Consider the following 19,738-nt stretch of genomic DNA (forward strand, 5'->3'; position numbering starts at 1 on the left):
CCCTCTCGCCTACACAGATGAACTGTTTTCTCATTTTGTAAATACAAAATAAATGTGGAAATGAAAAAATATAGTAATAGCAAAAAATAGGAGCAGTCATTTCCCTCAGACAAGTCTGTTTTTAACTTGCCATAAAATTCCCCCCATGTTACTGAGATGCCATGAAAAAGTAATGGAAACAACCTTCCAGGCATAGTCATTTTTACACTTTCTCTAAATTCTAAGATACTTCAGCGAAGTATGCTGAATTTAGCTACATTTACAAAGCAGAGGATAAAACATTCCTTTTTAAAATGTAGTCAACTTCTAGAGTAATCCATTTCATTAATCTATAAGAATGATCTAGTTGATATACTGCAATATCATTCTATGGTACTTAGGCTCAGTCTATTATTTGGTCAGAAAAACATACCAGAAACAACATCCTAAATGAGGCTGAGATATGAGTAAACTGAACAGTACTTCCCTCATGCTACTAAAAGGTTAAACTTTGAACCTTTATTCATACATGCTCTGAAGCTTCAACTGACTTTCTTTCCAACAGGGAAAGTGGCTTTTGGCTAAAACACCCTAAGCAAAGGTGAAAAGGTGGTCACCTCTGTAATAAAAACTGAAATTAACACCTCAACTCCCATTTGGTACCTACAATTTCCCCTTCCATTTCTTAATCTGACTATGAATATCGTTACTCGAGTTAACACAATCCTTCCCTCTCTACAAACATGTTCTTTTAAAATTTTCCAACTTTTGGGAAGAATGGAATCAAATCTCCCACATTGGTGAATACAGGAGTTACTTTCTGCTTATAGCAGAAGTAAATACCACGAAGGCAACACGCCCTAAGTGGCAGAGAAAAAAAGAACAAAAGATCTGGATATATACAGAGACATACATGGATAAGACATGTCCAGACTTCACCAAATTCACTTCACTTAGAGAATCAGAGAATCTGAAAGCTAAAGGACAATTTAGAAATAAATGCTAAAATTGAAGTCCCAAGGGATTCACTAAGTCCCACAAGGTCAAATAGTTAATGGAAAATCATCTATATTTCTGGATGAATGGTCTACTGAACAAGGAGAGATTTGTTTCGGGCTTGGTTTCAGTTATCTAGCCGGAATTTAAAAAGGAATTACAATAACGGTATTCTCTCAATCTCTCCAGTATATTAAAAAACAAGGTATAGGTCAGGTGTCATGGCTGACGCCTGTAATCCCAACACTTTGGGAAGCCGAGGCAGGTGGATCACCTGAGGTCAGGAGTTCAAGACCAGCCTAGCCAACAAGGTGAAATCCCACCTCTACTGAAAATACAAAATTAGCCAGGCGTGGTGGTACATGCCTGTGATCCCAGCTACTTGGAAGGCTGAGGCAGGAGAATTGCTTGAACCTGGGGGACGTTGCAGTGACCTGACATTGCACCACTGCACTCCAGTCTAGGCGACAGAGTGGAACTCTGTCTCAAAAAAAAAAAAAAATTTTAATTTAATTTAAAAACAAGGTATATCTTTTACTATAAAAAAGAATTTAAAAACCAGGTATATCTTTTACTATAAAAAAGAATTTTAAAAACAAGGTATATCTTTTACTATAAGGTATTTTCAATCATTCTTGAAAATAGCATATATTTAAATATATTTTACTTTAAAGTGTAAAAATCAGTAATTAATGTTGACATATACTGTTTAGACCACTAATAGCACAAGTGAAAAATAAAAACTAACAGTCATAACTTCTTTTAAGGTATTAAGAAAAAAAGAAAAAACTAGAAGAGTTAGCTAGAAAGCAAATACTGTATTTAACTATCATCACCTCTGGTTGAAGTGGTCTTTCAATTTAACATTCCCCTATATATGTTTATGAAACTACAGAGCAAAGTACCTGGTACACGGAAAATACTTTTAAAAATTATAGCTACTACTATTAAGCTTTATCACAAGCCCTTATTAAGTGTTTGTCTGCTTCCTTCCTGGAATCAACAGTTTTGTGTTTTGCAGCTACTTGTAAAAAATATGGCAAGAGCTCTACATTCAGTATCTTCACTTCAACTCCCATTTATAATGCAAGCTGCTGCAATTGGAATTTCACCACTTGAAACTGCCCATGTTATAGTCACCATGACTACATAATTGCCAAATCTAATAGTCTTTATAGTACATGTTTTACATGCCTCTATAGCAGACACAGCTGATCAATCTTGAAACTTTAAAATTCCATGGTTCTAGTAACACCAGTCTCTCTTGGTTCTCATTTCCAGTTGACTCTTCAGTCTCCTTTATGTATTCTTGTTTTTCTACCCATTTTTAAAAAGTTGATGATTGCCAAGACTCTAACTTCATCCCTCTTCTCACTTTTCACACAATCCCCAAATATATTCAAATGGCAGAATACTGTAACTCCCTAGATAGACTCGCAGAAAATGACTAAATATTTTACAGAGCTACAAGAAAAAAGCTGTAAAATTATTATGCATGATTACGTAAGTCCAAATTGTCCCATTAATATTTATCTATGGATTTCCCATCAGCAAGCCCTTGTTAACAGACAGGCACCACATGTGCAAAGTAAATTTATGAGGAATAGAGAAAAAATTATAAATAGCTACTGTTCTCATTTTTCTAGACACTAGAAAGAGGCTTGTTTTACCATTCACATTTGAAGTGTCTGCTCACCTTCTAGACTAGGGAACCATTCACTGCCTTCTTATCTGGGCACCTCTACAAGCTAAATAACACAGATGACTGGGCTATAATAGAGTTTGGAGAGAAAGAGGAGGATGGAGAGAAGGCATACCACTCAAGAGCAGGGCAGGTTTGCCCGTGAGTCAGTGATAGCAAATTAATTCAGAAAATGGAGTACCAGGTTGTTATCTGTGAGGAGATAAAGGGGAAGATAAGAAAGGAAAGGAAATGAAAGTTTCAAAATGCTAAATATGGTTCTCCTACATCAAAACATTTTTGGTATGAGCTAATAATGTATTGCTACACAAAATACACGCTTTGCTATTAAATCAAAAAATGTATTTACATTTCTTAAATATGTATGTTAGGTAATGTAAAAAAGAAGTTTTTAAAAGTCCAGAGTTAAGAGGAGAAAAGACAAAAACCATAAAGTAATATACTTTCAGTGTGTATGGGTGTATGTGTGGTGGGGGTGTATGTGCACATGTGCTATCAGCACATACAAAAGTAATTAGAATATTTGAAAACATGTGATGCTCTCTGGAGTTATCACCCAAGAGCAGAGTAGGTTTGCCCAAGAGTCAGTGACAGCAAATTAACCCAGAAAAATGAATTAGCAAGTTAACTTAGCTTCTGTATACCTGATACCAAAAAAGATCAAAGGCCCACTGTTATTGAGGGCAATAAACTATTTGCTAAAAATGACATTCAAAGACTAAAGTATATAGATTTCAAAATCTCCAGTAATAAAATGTGGATTGAAATTAAATTAGAAAACAAATGCCTTCCCAACAGAGAGAACCTGCATGATTGGAATAATCATGATTTTAAAAGAATTTATTTTTCACTGGTTTGTTTTAGAACATATTCTGAACGCAAAAGCTTTTTTTCAAGTTCAACATAGACCTCAGAAAACAGAAATTTTGTATCTTTGATTTTAGTTCGTCACCACTCTTGAGGGCAAATCCGAAGTTGTCTTTTCTACTTAATCTTTTCCCAAGGATATGAATAACAAAAGATGTCAATATAGAGAAAAAATTATATTGAATGAATTTCTATGTTTCTAAAACTACCTAATCAAATACATATATTTAATATATAATATATAAATAATCTATTTTAGAATTCTCATGAACATCAACTCATATCAAACATTAAGAACTCTTTTAGGAGTCCATTAGTAAATGAAATCATAGCACAAGAACTTTAAAGGAGTACAGAAAGAAATTATAGCACAAAAAATCACATGCTATTATTCCAACAGGGAGAACTCATTCATCAGTATTTTTTTCACGATGATTAGAATATCTAAAATATGCAGTATGACAAATCAGTAATATTAATAATCAGTAATGCTAGTAATCCTAGCAAATATAGTATATCTATATAGCATATATATCATATATACTGTATGCTAGGATTATAGGTATTATATATAGATACTATATGCTAGTATTACACTATACTTAGAAACAAGAGCTTTTCTAAAATATAAATTGGTACATTTAATTTGTTTAGCACTGGGCAACAGGTTTTCCTCTCCATTAGTCACTAAACAGATCTGTTCCAACGTACCAAAAAAGACACAATTAAACTTAAGAAAAATTAATTTAATTCATTTCTACTTTCTCTCAACTAAATTATAAACTGCCACATAAATTATCTAATTTAATCTTCACTATAACCCTCTTAAGACATTATGATTTTCAACTCAATAACAATCAAATTTCAGCTGAGATAAAACTTGTCCAAAATCTAACTTGCAAGTGGAAGAATAAGATGTGAACCCAATTTCTCTTCTAATGCTAAATGCTCTGCTCCACAGCATGACTGTCCGTTTAAAACTGTCCATCTCAGACATGACTACTGAGATCCTATTTCAACATCTACCAAGAGGCTCTATTTTCCACTCAGAGAATAAGAGGAGGAAAAGGTCATCATACCTAATAAAGTTTTATTAAAGCAAATGCTAATTTTTAAATTCATCTTTGGTTTAAATTTTCTAATTGTTAAGCTTTTCTGAAATATTATTTCAAAATAATTTACATTTCTGCACTGTAGGAAAACAAAGTCCCACATTCAATTATGAATATAAAGTCTAAAATTCATTCAATCACAGTGCTCAGATATCAGCAGCCTCCCACTTACATTGAATCAAATTCCCAAATACATTACATGCATTATTTACATCAGGCTTGCTAAAGTTATGCAGATTTTTGGAGCCTAAATGAGTGGAAAGATATACAAACTCTATATAAACTTGGCTGATAACTATATTTGACTTTTTAACATTATTTTTTACTATTAACATATGAACTGATACTCCTTCAATCCCTATTTTGTAGCTACATTTCCTCTTCATCCCCAGTGGCTGTGAAATCATCCTGTATTTTATGATCTAAAGATATTTTATGACTAGCTCAGTTAACTCACCAGTGACACAATCCATGCTAGGCATGGACAGATGCACTCAGAATGATAAAGAAGGTCACTGGACTAAAGCACTCCATATTTAACTCCGCAGAGTCTTAAACACCTCAGAAAATTTAAATTTAAGTCCTCTGTAAATTTAAGGAGAATGCTAAGATTAAAACTAAAAACCAAAAGCCAGGCATAAGGGCTCACACTTGTAATCCCCAGAACTTTGGGAGGCCAAGGTTGGCGGACTGCTTTGAGCTCAGGAGTTCAAGACCACCCTGGCCAACATGGCAAAACCCTGTCTTTACAAAAAATTAAAAAATGAGCTGGGTGTGGTGGTGTGGGCCTACAGTCCCAGCTACTTGGGAGGCTGAGGTGGGAGGATCACTTGAACCCAGGAGACAGAGGTTGCAGTGAGCTGAGATCACGCCACTGGCACTCCTGCCTGGGTAACAAAGCAAGACTTTGTCTCAAAAAAAAAAAAAAAAAGTAAAAATAAATAAAAGTAAAAACTCATGAAACACATTAGTTAAGCCGAATCAATATACATATATATATAAGGAAAAAAAATCCCATTTCATCAGTCAAAGTATCTGTAAACAGAATCAAACTTTTACACATCCATACACATTGCTACTTTTTAAAGGATTTTGAATGTACTGAAAAGCGAAAATGCTTCAAAAAAGTTTATGGTGATTTGACAAAGAAAACTTCCGGTCCCTAATTTATCTGCTTTGAAAATTTTCATAAATCATGTTTGGTTAATGAGAAGATTCCACAACCATTTCATTAAAGATTTAAGGCAGACAGGTTGAGTGAGAAGACTACTAATTAAGTCTCTGCTAGAAACCAGGAAAGTTAAGCAAGCAAAGGTTCCTAATGAGGCAGGAGTTTCCAGATGAAATTTTGCAACCAAAAGAAAAGGCCTAATCTTAAAACTACTATGTAAGGCTTACGGGCTCTAATCTGCACCCAGTACCTGGGACACTTAGGGCAAGTACACTGATAATAAAACAGAATCTAAATTGAATACCATGCTCATCAATAATGAATATTCACCATCAACTTATGATTCCAACTATGTGTATGCTACATTCAGAGGTAGCCAAAGTAAATTTTAAATTTTGAGGGTTCTGTTTTCAGCTTCTGGTGTGACTGATCTAAAATTCCATGTCTGTATAGTATCAAGGACTGCATTTAAACACACACACACGATGGCTAAAAGTTTAGGATTGTTTAGGAAAGTAATTCACAGTTCTGGTTTTACAATCGTCAAGGACGTGTTGATCTTCTTTAAGGGGGTACCAACGAATTCCACAAAAATTGTCACCATGTCTTCACCGTATTTAAACTTATGCCATATAACACTTTTAAAAAATTAATGATGAGGCCAGGCGCAATGGCTCGCACCTATAATCCCAGCAGTTTGGGAGGCCAAGGAGGGCGGATGGCTTGAGCTCAGGAGTTCGAGCTCAGCCTGGGCAACACAGCAAAATCCCATCTCTACCAAAAATACAAAAAATTAGCCAGGTGTGGTGGCACACACCTGTGGTCCCAGCTACTTGGGAGGTTGAGGTGGGAGGATCACCTGAGCCTGAGAAGTTGAGGCTGCAGTGAGCAAGATGGTGCCACTGTACTCCAGTCTGGGTGACAGAGTAAGACCTGGCCTCAAAAAAAAAAAGTCAAAGATGAGGAAGGAAAATGGAAAATAACAAAACAGATTATTTCAATTCCAAATAGTATAGTAATATGTGTTTGAACATGAGTATATTGGCAATCACCTTTCTAATCAATCTTTAATATTGAATATAAATTTAATAATATAGTATTTAAGAACACTGTGATCCAGGAATCTATTTGAGTATATCTAAACTACTAACATTATTAGGAAATAAATAAAATCAATAAGCTGTTCTCCCACCCACAAGGCCAAAGAAACCAAAAAGCCAAGAGCATTCTAAAGGCTCACCTTTTGTTGACTGGCTTTTCATCCTTTTCGTAGGGTCGGACAAACCATTTCCCAATCCTAACGAAGTTCTTATCCATTAGGCACCTAAAATAATGACATCAAGAATTACTTTTATAATATCAATAACAAATTAGTAAGTCGCTAACGCAATACACCAGATGAGATACATCACCAAAAATAAAACCACCACCAATTAAACTACCAAAATGTTTTATCACTTAAAAGTTTTACGTTATACTTCCCAAAAGAACTCTCAGACACTGGGCATAGAATCTTATGCCAACGGAAAATGTAAATGCAAGTAAGCAAAATAAATTGATTGATGTATTTCTAAAACATCTTACGCTTCAGAATTACTTCAAATAAAATCACACTTCTGCATAATTTCAATTCATCAAGAATGTTAGGAATATAGCATTTCTTAAGAGAACGTCAGAGATACTCGTCCAAGCCACTGACACCCATCTTCCAAGTTGTTGTTTTTTTTTTTGTTTTTTTTTGTTTTTTTTTTTTAATGAGACAGTGTCTCTGTTGCCTAGACTGGAGGGTAATGGTGCAATCTTGGCTCACTGCAGCCGCCACCTCCCAGGTTCAACTAATTCTCCTGTCTCAATCTCCCAGGTAGCTGGGATTATGGGTGTGCACGACCATGCCTGGCTAATTTTTGTACTTATAATAGAGACGGGGTCTCTATTAAATGTTGAGCCAGGCTGGTCTCGTACTCCTGGCCTTAAGTGATCCACCCACCTCGGCCTCCCAAAGTGCTGGGATTACAGGTGTGAGCCACCGTGCCCAGCCCATCTTGCAAGTTTTAATGCTGGTTGTTTTTTTTTTTTTGGCTTGGCATGTGATAGGCAATGCTTTTTATGTGACAAGGATCTCAGTGACAAAAATACAGCACAGCTTTATCTTAGGTATTTTCTTTTTGTAGGCACAATAAAGTACTTGATTACGGCTTTGCGAGAAACAAGGAATTGCAATTGTGTCTTCTATAATGAATATCTGCTTTACTCATATACAAGCTATGGCCCACTTCTGTATGTCATTTTAACATCAAATCACAGGTATTCTAACATGTATTTTTGAAGACATGTTAAATGGCAAGTGAACCCAATTCTTGTAACAACAATAATACACACAATTCAGCTGAACTGACAACAATACAGAGAGTTATGACCAAGTTCACTCACGTACAGGCAAATAACAACTATATGTTAACTGTCACCTGGCCAACGGTGGATGTCATGGATTGTAAGGAGTATAACTGATTTTAAAAACATAAAAATGAGGCTAGGTGTGGTGGCTCATGCTTGTAATCCCAGCACTTTGGGAAGCCGAGGCGGGCGGATCACCTGAGGTCAGGAGTTCGAGACCAACCTGGCTAACATAGTAAAACGCCATTTCTGCTAAAAATGCAAAACATTAGCTGGGCGTGGTTGTGCACACCTATAATCCCAGCTACTCGGGAGGCTGAGGCAGGAGAATCACTTGAACCCAGGAGGCAGAGGTTGCAGTGATCTGAGATCGCGCCATTGCACTCCAGCCTGGGCAATAAAAGAGAAACTCCATCTCCAAAAAAATAAATAAATATAAAAATAAAAATATAAAAATGTGGGGGGACATGGGGGAAATGTGTACACTTAGAACTAGTGAAATACAGTTATCTCTAACAGTATTCAATGAAATTCTACATATTTTGTAAGAAAAGATATCAGAAGACTGAATGTGATTCTTCTATACAAGGTTCTACCTACCAGCAAAAGAGTTATATAGCAATTCTTTACTCCATATTGAGGCAATTCTGCACATGGCTTTTGCCTCTGTAATTTCCATACCATCAAGAAGGATGGAAACAATTCAAGCCCTCACCCAACTCATTACAGGTTAGATGGGTTAGTAAATGGTAATTGTTTCTGATGACCACAATGGAACTCCTTTTGGGCACAGTCAATTCGGAGAATCAATGTACCAAAAAGTCACTGGGCTCAACTGGTTTTACTTTGAAAATAAATTTCTACTGCAATCTTCATTGTTCACAATGAAGAAAATCATTTTCAGAGTAACCATATATGTTTTCCTAAGCTTGTAAGTTAAAAAAAAAAAAAAAAATGCTTTTTAGGGGTAAAGGCTGTGACTCCATTAAATTTAGAATAGGAAATATGGCACACCCACCCAAGGAGGAAGTACTCAAGAAGCAAAACTGAAGAAGTATCTCCACAGTTTATTCACTAGCTAACAGACTTAATTATATTTTTTATTAGAGTACATATAAACATATTTCCACTAGAACTCTAGTGTTTGACACCAAGTTTCTGCAATAATATTATCTATAACTGCTACCAGAATCACTATACCACCACTACCTGGTTGATTACCAGGCACAGTACCTCATTCAATTCTCATAATAGTAATAAAAGATGGGTGTTACAATAGCAATTTTTATAGATGAAGAAGCTGAGGCACAGTGAGAATGCCATCCAGATAATAAACAGCAGAGTTGCACACAAGCCCAGGTATACCTGATCACAGAGCCAGGACATCTAATAATTAGCATATACCAACTCTCATGCTGTCACATTTTCCCAATTCTTTCCTTATTTCTTAAGTCCAAATGTACCTTGTAAATTACAGGTCTATTTAATGTGATAATGTTTCTTTATTCTCCAAAAGCCATTGTTAAATTGAAGGTGTATCTTAAAATTGATAATGCTAAGAATAAAAGCAATAGGGCACGTAACACGTATGGCATCACATCAAACATTGAACAGTCTTCCAGTAACACACATACTCACTTAGAAAATACTGTTTTTAAAAATATTTATTTCCTCATATTATGTCTTGAAGGTCAGAATTCAAAAGAACCATTTATCCAATAACAAATCATAAATTTACAGTGTTCAGAAAGAAAAATCCAAGGCTATAGACAGTATAATATAAAATAAAAGCAGATAAAATATCTGTGACTAAAGAGGACAATGTGTGAAAGTTTATCTGCTCTTCTATCAAATAAGTCACAAATTCTATATGCTGACTTCATTCCAGAAAAAACAAACAAGGTCTGGAGGGTGGAAGAGCAGCGCACAGTCAAGACCACTTAAGGACAAAAGCAAAAGGCTGACGAAAACGCTGTCAGAGAGTCCAACACTGTGTGAATAGATCTCCTTGAGTTCCCACTGCAGGTCACATTTCTTCATCAGGCAATGTCAACAAAAGGTTGTTATACACAAAACAGCCATGGAAAATACTAATGCTTCAATCTGAAAACCATGTGTTTCCAAATGAGAGTCACAGATAACTTACATGATTTTTCATTTGCTAATGAGTTTCCCTGTGATCGATGATTTCCCACACAATGAAAGGAAAACATGACAGCAGAGAATTGCATGAAGTAGTGTTTTCACTCAGTTTTTTAAGTATTGTGGCAGAGATGGGAGATACACACAGAGTCCCTCCAAGATTAGGCAGTATAGAAAGTATTTCCACATGGTTATAGGAAGAGATGAGAGAGAAGGTGTGCCTTTGCTAAGGAAGACCTAACTGATACATGGGAATATGTTGACTCAACAGTAGCCTATATAGAGGCACAAAGTCCTTGGTTCTCAAACGTTTTTGGGTCATGGATCTACAGTTTTTTTAAAAATTGGCTGGGCACGGTGGCTCACCCCTGTAATCTCAGCACTTTGGGAGGCCGAGATGGGTGGATGACCTGAGGTCAGGAGTTTGAGACCAGCCTGGCCAACATAGCGAAACCCCGTGTCTACTAAAAATACAAAAATTACCTGGGTGTTGTGGTGGGCACCTGTAATCCCAGCTACTTGGGAGGCTGGAGCAAGAGAATCGATTGAACCCAGGAGGTAGAGACAGCAGTGAACCAAGATCACACCACTGCACTATGGCCTGGGTGAAGAGGGAGACTCCGTCTCCAAAAAAAAAAAAAAAAAAAAAATTAATGAGCTAGGCATGGTGGCTCAGGCCTGTAATCCCAGCACTCTGGGGGGCCAAAGTGGAAGAATAGCTTGAGGCCAGGAGTTTGACACCAGACTGGGCAACACAGTGGAACCCTGCATCTACAAAAAACAAAAATTAGCTGGGTGTGGTCACATACACCTGTAGTCCCAGCTACTCAGGATTCAGGGAACTGAAGTGGACAGATCACCGGAGCCCAGGAGGTCGAGGCTGCAATGAGCTGTGATGGCACCCTTGCACCCCCACCAGGGTGACAGAGCGAGATCCTGCCTCAAAAACAAAACAACAACAAAAATTAATGAAAGTCATTATAAATTCTTTCCTCAGAAAAACGTGTGGAAGAGCAAAACATCGTTCACAATTACATAGGGTTGGTAAACTATGAAGCATGTCCTTGGCTCTGAGTTTCTATATTAAATACTACCACTAATGTCTATTAACCCTGCTTTGGCCTGAAATCTCTTTCTTCTCCCTTCTCCTCTAATTTGAATTCTATTCATTCTTTCTGTCCCCAATCAAGCCTGCACACTACTCTAACATCTACAAATCAGCACTTTCACCACTGAGTTGTAATGATTAAGTTCTACAGCTTAAAACTATCAGATAAAACTGATAGTTTCGTCAGGGAATAAAGTACAGATGGTGTCTGTCTTATTCACTGACAATATTCAACAAACATTTAACTACCCATTATGTAACACGCTTAAATGTATGCTTTATATTGGGAGGTGCTCAATAAATATATGAGAAATGAATGCCATATACCAAGGAGTATTTTCCTATTCATGTAATGCTGGTATTTTTCTTGTTTATAATCAGTAATCATGGGTAGTCTTGTACAGTTAGTTGAATTTTCTTATGTGTATGTATTCTCGCTAACGCAACATTGGTGTTTGAGGGGAAAAAAATCTATGAATTTCACTTCTTTATAGCCCATCATATCCCACTGAAGATTAAAATCATAGCAGATTCATAGACACTAAAAAATGTTTAGTATGACCAGCACTGCTGCCCAAATGCTTTAATGATATTTTAAAGAATATAATTTGCAAATCTTTTAATGACAGATAATTCTAAGATATAAAAGTTACATCAGAAATATAATTTCCCATTTTTAAACTCTATCAATCTTTGAGGGTCAAAATTTATACTTAACTTCAAAAATAAATAAGTCAAGCAGACACACTCCATCTGCCAAAAATTGCTTCAAATCAATATCATCATAAATAGTGCTAAGACTATGTATCAATTAACCCTGGTTCTCTACTCAGTAAGTAATCCCAGTCATTATTATTGAGATTTTCTGAATGGCTTCACTTTCCAAATATGATATAATGCTGTAAAGTAGTATAATATTATCTGGCAAGATCATTGTGATGCCAGATTTACAAAATGGTCTTTAAGCAATAGGAAATTATTTCTGTTCCCAATCCCCGCCACTTCCCCAAAATCACTGTTTCAAAAAGAAAAGAGCTGCTGAAAAATGAAAATGAAGTCAGGCTGTGTGTGTGTGTGTACCTAATGTTCCTGTGTCATGCCATATGGCTCTGAATAATTAAGCGCAAATGCAGCCTGACTCCAAAGTTGGCACCCCCAAACTCTGATCCCAAAGCCACAGGCAGATCTGACGTAAGATTACAAATGTCACCAGAGCAGCCACAGCCTAGTTCAGGAAGCCATTTCCCAGATGAGACAGTTGGGAGGTATAGAAGGCAGCCCACCACTAGCTCTGTTCTTTTCTGGGCCCTTCAAATTATTTAAGTATGACAGTTTTGATAGATTTCGCTATCATAACCGCAACAAAATTACATCTTCTGTTAACCATTAACAGAGTTACAGGGCAGTTCATATAGAATAATTTTACATTACTTCATACTAGAATATCTCCACCAGCATCAAAGCCTTTTGCTCACCATTCAAATCCAAATCAAATATATATGCAAAGAAGTCTCCTTCCTAGAAACTACAATGCTCCCAAATCCTAAGCAAATAAAATAAACCTACATAATCGAGGGGCTGAAGAAACTTTTCCCAAGTGATCCCTATATTTTCATTTTCTTTTTCTTTTGAGACAGAGTCTGGCTCTGTCACCCAGCCTGGAGTGCAGTGGTGTGATCTCGGCTCACTGCAACCTCTGCCTCCCAGGTTCAAGCGATTCTCCTGCCTCAGCCTCCTGAATAGCTGGGATTACAGACACGGATCCCCCACACCTGGCTTATTTTTGTATTTTTAGTAGAGACGGGGTTTCACCATGTTGGTCAGGCTGGTCTTGAACTCCTGACCTCATGATCCACCTGCCTCAGCCTCCCAAAGTGCTAGGAGTAAAGGCGTGAGCCACCGCGCCAGGCGATCCCTATATTTTCATTACTTTAGGCTACTACTGTGCCCTAGTGGATATAATCTCCTCTCGCCAGGCAAGCCCTATTTATCCCATCCTCTCTAACATGCCTGTCTGGTTAGCCTCTTTCACAGGCCAAGCCTCACCTGAAATGTCCATTCTAATGTAATTTCAAAAACTTTATCTCTCCTCTAGTTTTAAACTTTTAGTGTCTAATCTCATTCTCCAACTACCAAATTATATACTTATTTATTTATGTTTAGAGACAGGGTCTCACTCTGTTGCCCAGGGTGGAGTGCTGTGGCAGATCAGAGCTCACTATAGCCTCAAACTCCTGGGCTCAAGCCATCCTCCTGCCTTGGCCCCGCAAATAGCTGGGACTACAAGTGTACATGTCACCACAATCAGCTAATTTGTATTTTTTATTTCTTTACTTTTAATTTATTTTTATTTAGAGATGGGGGTCTCACTTTGTCGCCCAGGCTGGTCTCAAACTCCTGGCCTCAAGCAATCCTCCTGACTCAGCCTGCTGAGTAGCTAGGCTTAGAAAGGCAAAAGCCGCTGCTCCCAGATCAATTTTGTTTTTTTTTTAATTTAAAGTCTTAATTCCTTCCCTTGACCAAAAAATATTCAATATATAGCTGATTAGTCTCAGGTTGAATGTTTCTTTCTAGACATTTACAACCAGACATGTGCTTTCAGTCACTTGTGTCTACGATATTTGTACTGTCTCTTTCATTAAAGTATATGCTCCTTAAGTCTAAAGACTCATTCTCCTACTTTCTTTAGAGAAATAAACAGTTATTTCAATAAAGTTGGTATTTACTGATTACTGATTTCTTGCTCCTGTTATCACATTATACCCAAGGACTCTCAATGTTACAGTATTACCTCATGATTTCTTCAACTAGGGTGGTACATCCCACCCTGCTCCAGTGAATATGTAATTCTGAAATCCCTTCACCACCACATCCAAGGCCATTGTTCATTTGCGTTTTTTTGTTTTTGTTTTTGTTTTGAGATGGAGTTTCACTCTTGTCACCCAGGTTGGAGTGCAATGGCACAATCTCGGCTCACTACAACCTCCGCCTCCAGGGTTCAAGTGATTCTCCTGCCTCAGCCTCCTGAGTAGCTGGGATTACAGGCATGCGTCACCACACACAAAAACTAAAAATTTTGCATTTTTAGTAGAGACAGAGTTTCATCACGTCGGTCAGGCTGGTCTCAAACTCCTGACCTCAGGTGATCCACCTGTCTCGGCCTCCCAAAGTGCTGGGACTAGAGGCATGAGCCATGTGCCCGGCCTCATTTGCCCCTCGATAATCACCTCTATTGCATCACCTGTATTACAATAACACAACATATTGAAAGATAGGAAGAGACAAATATAATGCTATTCTTATCATAATTGTAATTCCAATTTTCCCCACATTATTTTCACTGTATTTTCCACGTAAAATATCTTAACTTTAAACACTGAATCTTGGCAAATAGACCAGCTCTGAGCCAAAGGCAATTTTACAGCTGTGTTATAAACTATCATGGGGTAAATACACTAACAACCCATTAGTACAGCAGCAGCAGCTGACTGCTCTTAAGAGTCGTTATGTTTTACAAATATCAGATACCCACAGATTAAAGTCTCCCTAAGTAAGTATGGACATGATAAAGCATAACAACTTCAAAAGACCCAAGTAATCTTCTCTTGTATGCAAAGCAATCATTTGCATTTTAGAGGGAAAAAAATGAGCTTTCTATTGAAATTAACTTATATATTTTATTCTAAAAAGAAAATTTAAAGTATACTACCGCACATAATGCCAATGTGACAGCACCGTGTCAGACCTTTTAAATATTTCTACATAGCTAGAAAAGCAAGACTTTCCTAAGTTCCATATGTGGTACAAATCACCGAAGCACTAAGAAAAACTCTTCAAAAGTTTTTGAACTGCACATATTTTCTGGCTTTTTAAAACCTTTTACCTCCAATATTTTATTTTGATAGAGTTCGGTGAAAAGGATATGGTATATTATGAAAACTTATACTAACTATCCTAACAAAGTAACAGCCATTAGGTCTGCAATACTAAAAATGCCAAATGAAGAAACTCTTGAAAAATGACCGCAGATTTTTTCTTCCTCATCATCTATTGATAGCCAAAGTACTTTCCCCTAAGGAGTGTGAGGCAATCTGAACTTAAAATACAAAGTGTAACCTTTGAGAAGTTCATCATAAATACCTAACAAAATTTCCCTAAATTGAAGACTGATGAAGAACAGTCTGAACTGGTGCATTATTAGAAAGGGGGGAAGGATAGAAAGAAGTAGAGGGGACTAGCAGAGACTCTACATAAGTAAAAACTACATTAATGGTATTTTATCATTCTGGGCATTTTTCAAACAAAAAAAAGATAAGTGATCATTAAGAAAATAGGAAGCACATTTACTTTCTCAAAAGAGATGAAAAACAAGCGTAATTGCATGATCTAAAACTATAAAATTCAGAATGTCTAAATACTCTCAGATACTGAAACTCTAAAAAATTACAAATTAAAAAATGACAAAAAGAAGTCAGTAAGACTCAAAGTTTTAAAAACCAGGTATAAATATAGCCATAGGTATGTTTCAGAAACGTATCTGTTTCAGTAACATAACTGGCCAGCTGTCTGGAAGACAGATTACAGTAACAGAAGGCGAAGATAACTCAATTAAGAGGTAAGATAGATATATTCTTTTCCCAAAGGTATACTATCCCAATGTATACACTATATAAACAAATGCTATCCCTTTCTGTCCCACTGATATCAAGCCTGGCCATGTACTTTCGGTATCTTCCTACTGAAAGATGATACCTTTTCATGCATTAGATTTTAAGCTTGGTGCTGAATGTCTCGGCCAATGAAATGTGAGCAGAAATGGGACATACCATTTCCAAGCAAAAGCACTAATGGGCGACTATGTGCTCCGCCACTGCTCTGTGCTCTCTACCATGGACCCACCAAGTCCTACTCAGGAGGGTGCCCTCTCAACATGAGTTGCGGAGGGAAGAGGATATAGTACTATAATCAATTACTCACAATGAACACGAAATAAACCTCTATTGGATGAGCTAGTAAGATCTTTCAGGTCTTCTGTTACTACTGCATAACTGAGCCTAACCTGACTGAATACTTCATAAAACATTTATGGTATCCTGAAGCAGGCCAAAATGAAGAGAATGTGACCAATTGGATGGACATCTGGAAGGCAGGCAAGAAAAGGCGAGGAATTCAACATTATATATTAAGAACCACAAACAGAAAAAGAAAAATTCAGGAGGGTCGAGATATCAAAAAGGCCATCACATGTATGCAGAACTGGTTGCGTTATAAATGATCCCAAAGAACAGAGTTAACAAAGAAATGAAAGTTAGAGGAAGACGGACTTCTGCTCAGTGTAAGACTTTCTAATATTAAACACTCTTTAAAGATAAAAAAAGAACTCTTTGGGAAACTGTGCTTAACAAAAAGTATATATCCAGTAAAAAAGACATAAGGCCGGGTGCAGTGGCTCACGCCTATAGTCCCAGCAATGTGGGAGGCCGAGGTGGGCAGATCACTTGAGGTCAGGAATTCGAGGCCAGCCTGGCCAACATGGTGATACCCCATCTCTACTAAAAATACAAAAATTAGCCAGGTGTGGTGGTGGGTACCTGTAATCCCAGCTACTGGGGAGGATGAGGCAGGAGAATCGCTTGAAACCGGGAGGCAGAGGTTGCAGTTAGCCAAGATCCCGCCACTGCACTCCAGCCCAGGGAACAGAGCGAGACTATGTCTCAAAAAAAAGGGGGGGAAAAAAGATACTATAGAAAGGGATTCCAGAATTACTTGGGCAAATGGGATTCCAGAATTAGCTGGGTAAATGGACTATGTGACTTTTAATGTTTGTCTCCAACTCTGAAAAGGTAGTATCATCAACACTTCTGTTAGCTAGTATCAACAGCAGTTAACCATTTATTGAGCTCTTAAAATGAGAAAGGTACTGTGCTGAGCCAAAGAATCCCTCCATCACCATGTTACTGGTGAAGGAACAGGAGCTCAGCAGGCCTTAGTCACTGGCATGTGTCACACACTTAACTGGCAGAACTGAGACCCAAAATATCTCTTATCTCTGAAGGAAGTGAAGAAAAGGACTTAAACACGTACCCCGAAAAAGAGACACAAAATTAAAGCTAACTATGTTCTCTTCTGTCTGATATCTTTATGGAAAATGCTCTTGAGTAAGTAGCAGTGACTTTTTCGGTGTTTTTAATGGACTGATGACCCTAGCTAGATATATACAATATAGTTTCAACAAACACTGAAGAGTTACAGGAGAACTGAGTAAGTGCTATTTGAAGTCACATTACCATAGAATTTAAAATATTCTACACAGCATCAATATAAAATTAGCTCGGCACCAATCAACAGCAATGACAAATGAAATTATATTATTCTGTGAGAAATTTCCTTAATTTCTATAGTAAAATTATTTTTCAATAACTCACTTCAGCGACATTATTCTGTATACAATAGAAATTGCAGCCTTTTGGAAAGAAGGTCAATTTATATGGCTCCTGCTTAGCTGTGAGAGATTCTCAAGGTAGTAAATGAAATTCCCTTTTAATTAAACCTATCTTAGGCTTAAAAAATAAAAAGCAGAAATAATAGATCACAATACAAACTTTGTTAACATGCAAACTAAGGAAAAAACGGCTGGGGATCCACAAACACTCTCCAAGTGATAAAGTCCTTGATGATCTGTTTTAATAACCTCAGTTCGGCTGGGCGCCGTGGCTAATGCCTGTAAACCCAGCACTTTGGGAGGCCAAGGCGGGAGGATCACAAGGTCAGGAGTTCGAGACCAGCCTAGCCAATATGGTAAAATCCCATCTATACTAAAAATACAAAAATTAGCTGGGCATGGTGGCACGCGCCTGTAGTCCCAGCTGCTCAGGAGGCTGAGGCAGGAGAATTGCTTGAACCTGGGAGGCAGAGGTTGCAGTGAGCCGAGATCATAACACTGCACTCCAGTCTGGGCAACAGAGTGAGACTCCGATTCAAAACAAACAAACAAACAAACAAAAACCCTCAGTTGTAGCTTTCAAGCCAGAAACTCTCAATATCCACATCTTATCTGAATAGAATGAAAAGACATAACATAAAATTGCCAGGAATTAGATAGTAAACTGTATCTTGATAAATTCATATTATACACAGATTTTTCAAAGACTACAATAAATGGTTGTACAGATATCCAATATTTTGGCTTCCCTGGGTCTCACTGGAAGAATTGTTGTGGGCCACACATAAAATATACTCTAACACTAACACTAGCTAAGCTTTTATATAAAAAAAAAAGGGGGGGGGGGGAAGCCATGCATAATTTTCATGATATCCACCACCACAGATAAGCAAGCATATATTAGCCCTTCCAACTTCTATTGACAATGAATAAACGGAGCCAACAACAATTATTTAAATTTGCTTTCCTATCTCATAAGCAGGGTAATTTTCATTCACAGAACAAAGCTACACTAAGTTTGATAAGAGAAAATTATCTTAAAGAACAACAGGATTAGTACCATTTTTCAAAAGAATCTGAAGTCATCCATACAAACTGTACAAAGATGGTTTGTTTGATCATTATTTTCTAAAAGAAAAGATGTTTTATTTGTTTCAAAATTAACTCCTGTAGGAGGGTTCAAATAGAGCATTCTGGAACTACTTTAATGAAATTTGAAAGAATACAAATCAAAGTATGTAAAATAATTTTACAGTGAAAATAGTTACTGGCATTAACAGTAAGAGCAGCATTATGTGGCACACATGATATATATTTATTATCCAGCAAAAGCTCACAGTACATGGCGTCCTGTACTTAATTATTATATGTTAACTAAGGCTTAGTGAGATTAGGGTAACTGTCCAAGAAACAGACCCTGAAATAAAGCCAAGGAATACTAAAATTCTTTAGAACTATCCCAAACTTTATATGTCATAATTAATTTCCTGTCTTGTTTGTTTGTTTGACACAGGGTCTCACTCTGTTACCCAGGCTAGAGTGTGGTGGAATGAACACAGCTCACTGCAGCCTCAACCTCCTGGGCTCAAGCAATCTTCCCACCTCAACCTCACAAGCAGCTGGGACCAGAGGCGCACACCATCATGCTTGGCTAACTTTTAAAATTTTTGTAGAGACATGGTCTCACCATGTTGCCCAGGCCGACAATTTTCTTATAAATAATAAAGTTTAATCTGACCTGACTTCAATTTCCAACAAAAATTCTGAATTCATGAGCTAAAAATAAATTGCATTTCCCCTCCCTCCCAGTTTTTCTGCTCTTCTA

General features: G+C 37.1%; 1 protein-coding gene across 3 annotated transcripts in view; it reads right to left on the bottom strand.

Moving 5' to 3' along the window:
* Positions 1–19,738, bottom strand: part of MED13L (mediator complex subunit 13L) — a 317,548-nt gene that overhangs the window by 130,390 nt on the left and 167,420 nt on the right. For all 3 annotated transcript variants that reach the window (XM_008004842.3, XM_008004841.3, XM_073021142.1), the window contains one exon: positions 7,068–7,151. In XM_008004842.3, the coding sequence (XP_008003033.1) occupies positions 7,068–7,151 (84 nt within the window). The remainder of the gene's footprint in view (positions 1–7,067; positions 7,152–19,738) is intronic.

This window comes from Chlorocebus sabaeus, chromosome 11 (genome assembly GCF_047675955.1).
Source record: "Chlorocebus sabaeus isolate Y175 chromosome 11, mChlSab1.0.hap1, whole genome shotgun sequence".
Taxonomy (NCBI): Eukaryota; Metazoa; Chordata; class Mammalia; order Primates; family Cercopithecidae; genus Chlorocebus; species Chlorocebus sabaeus.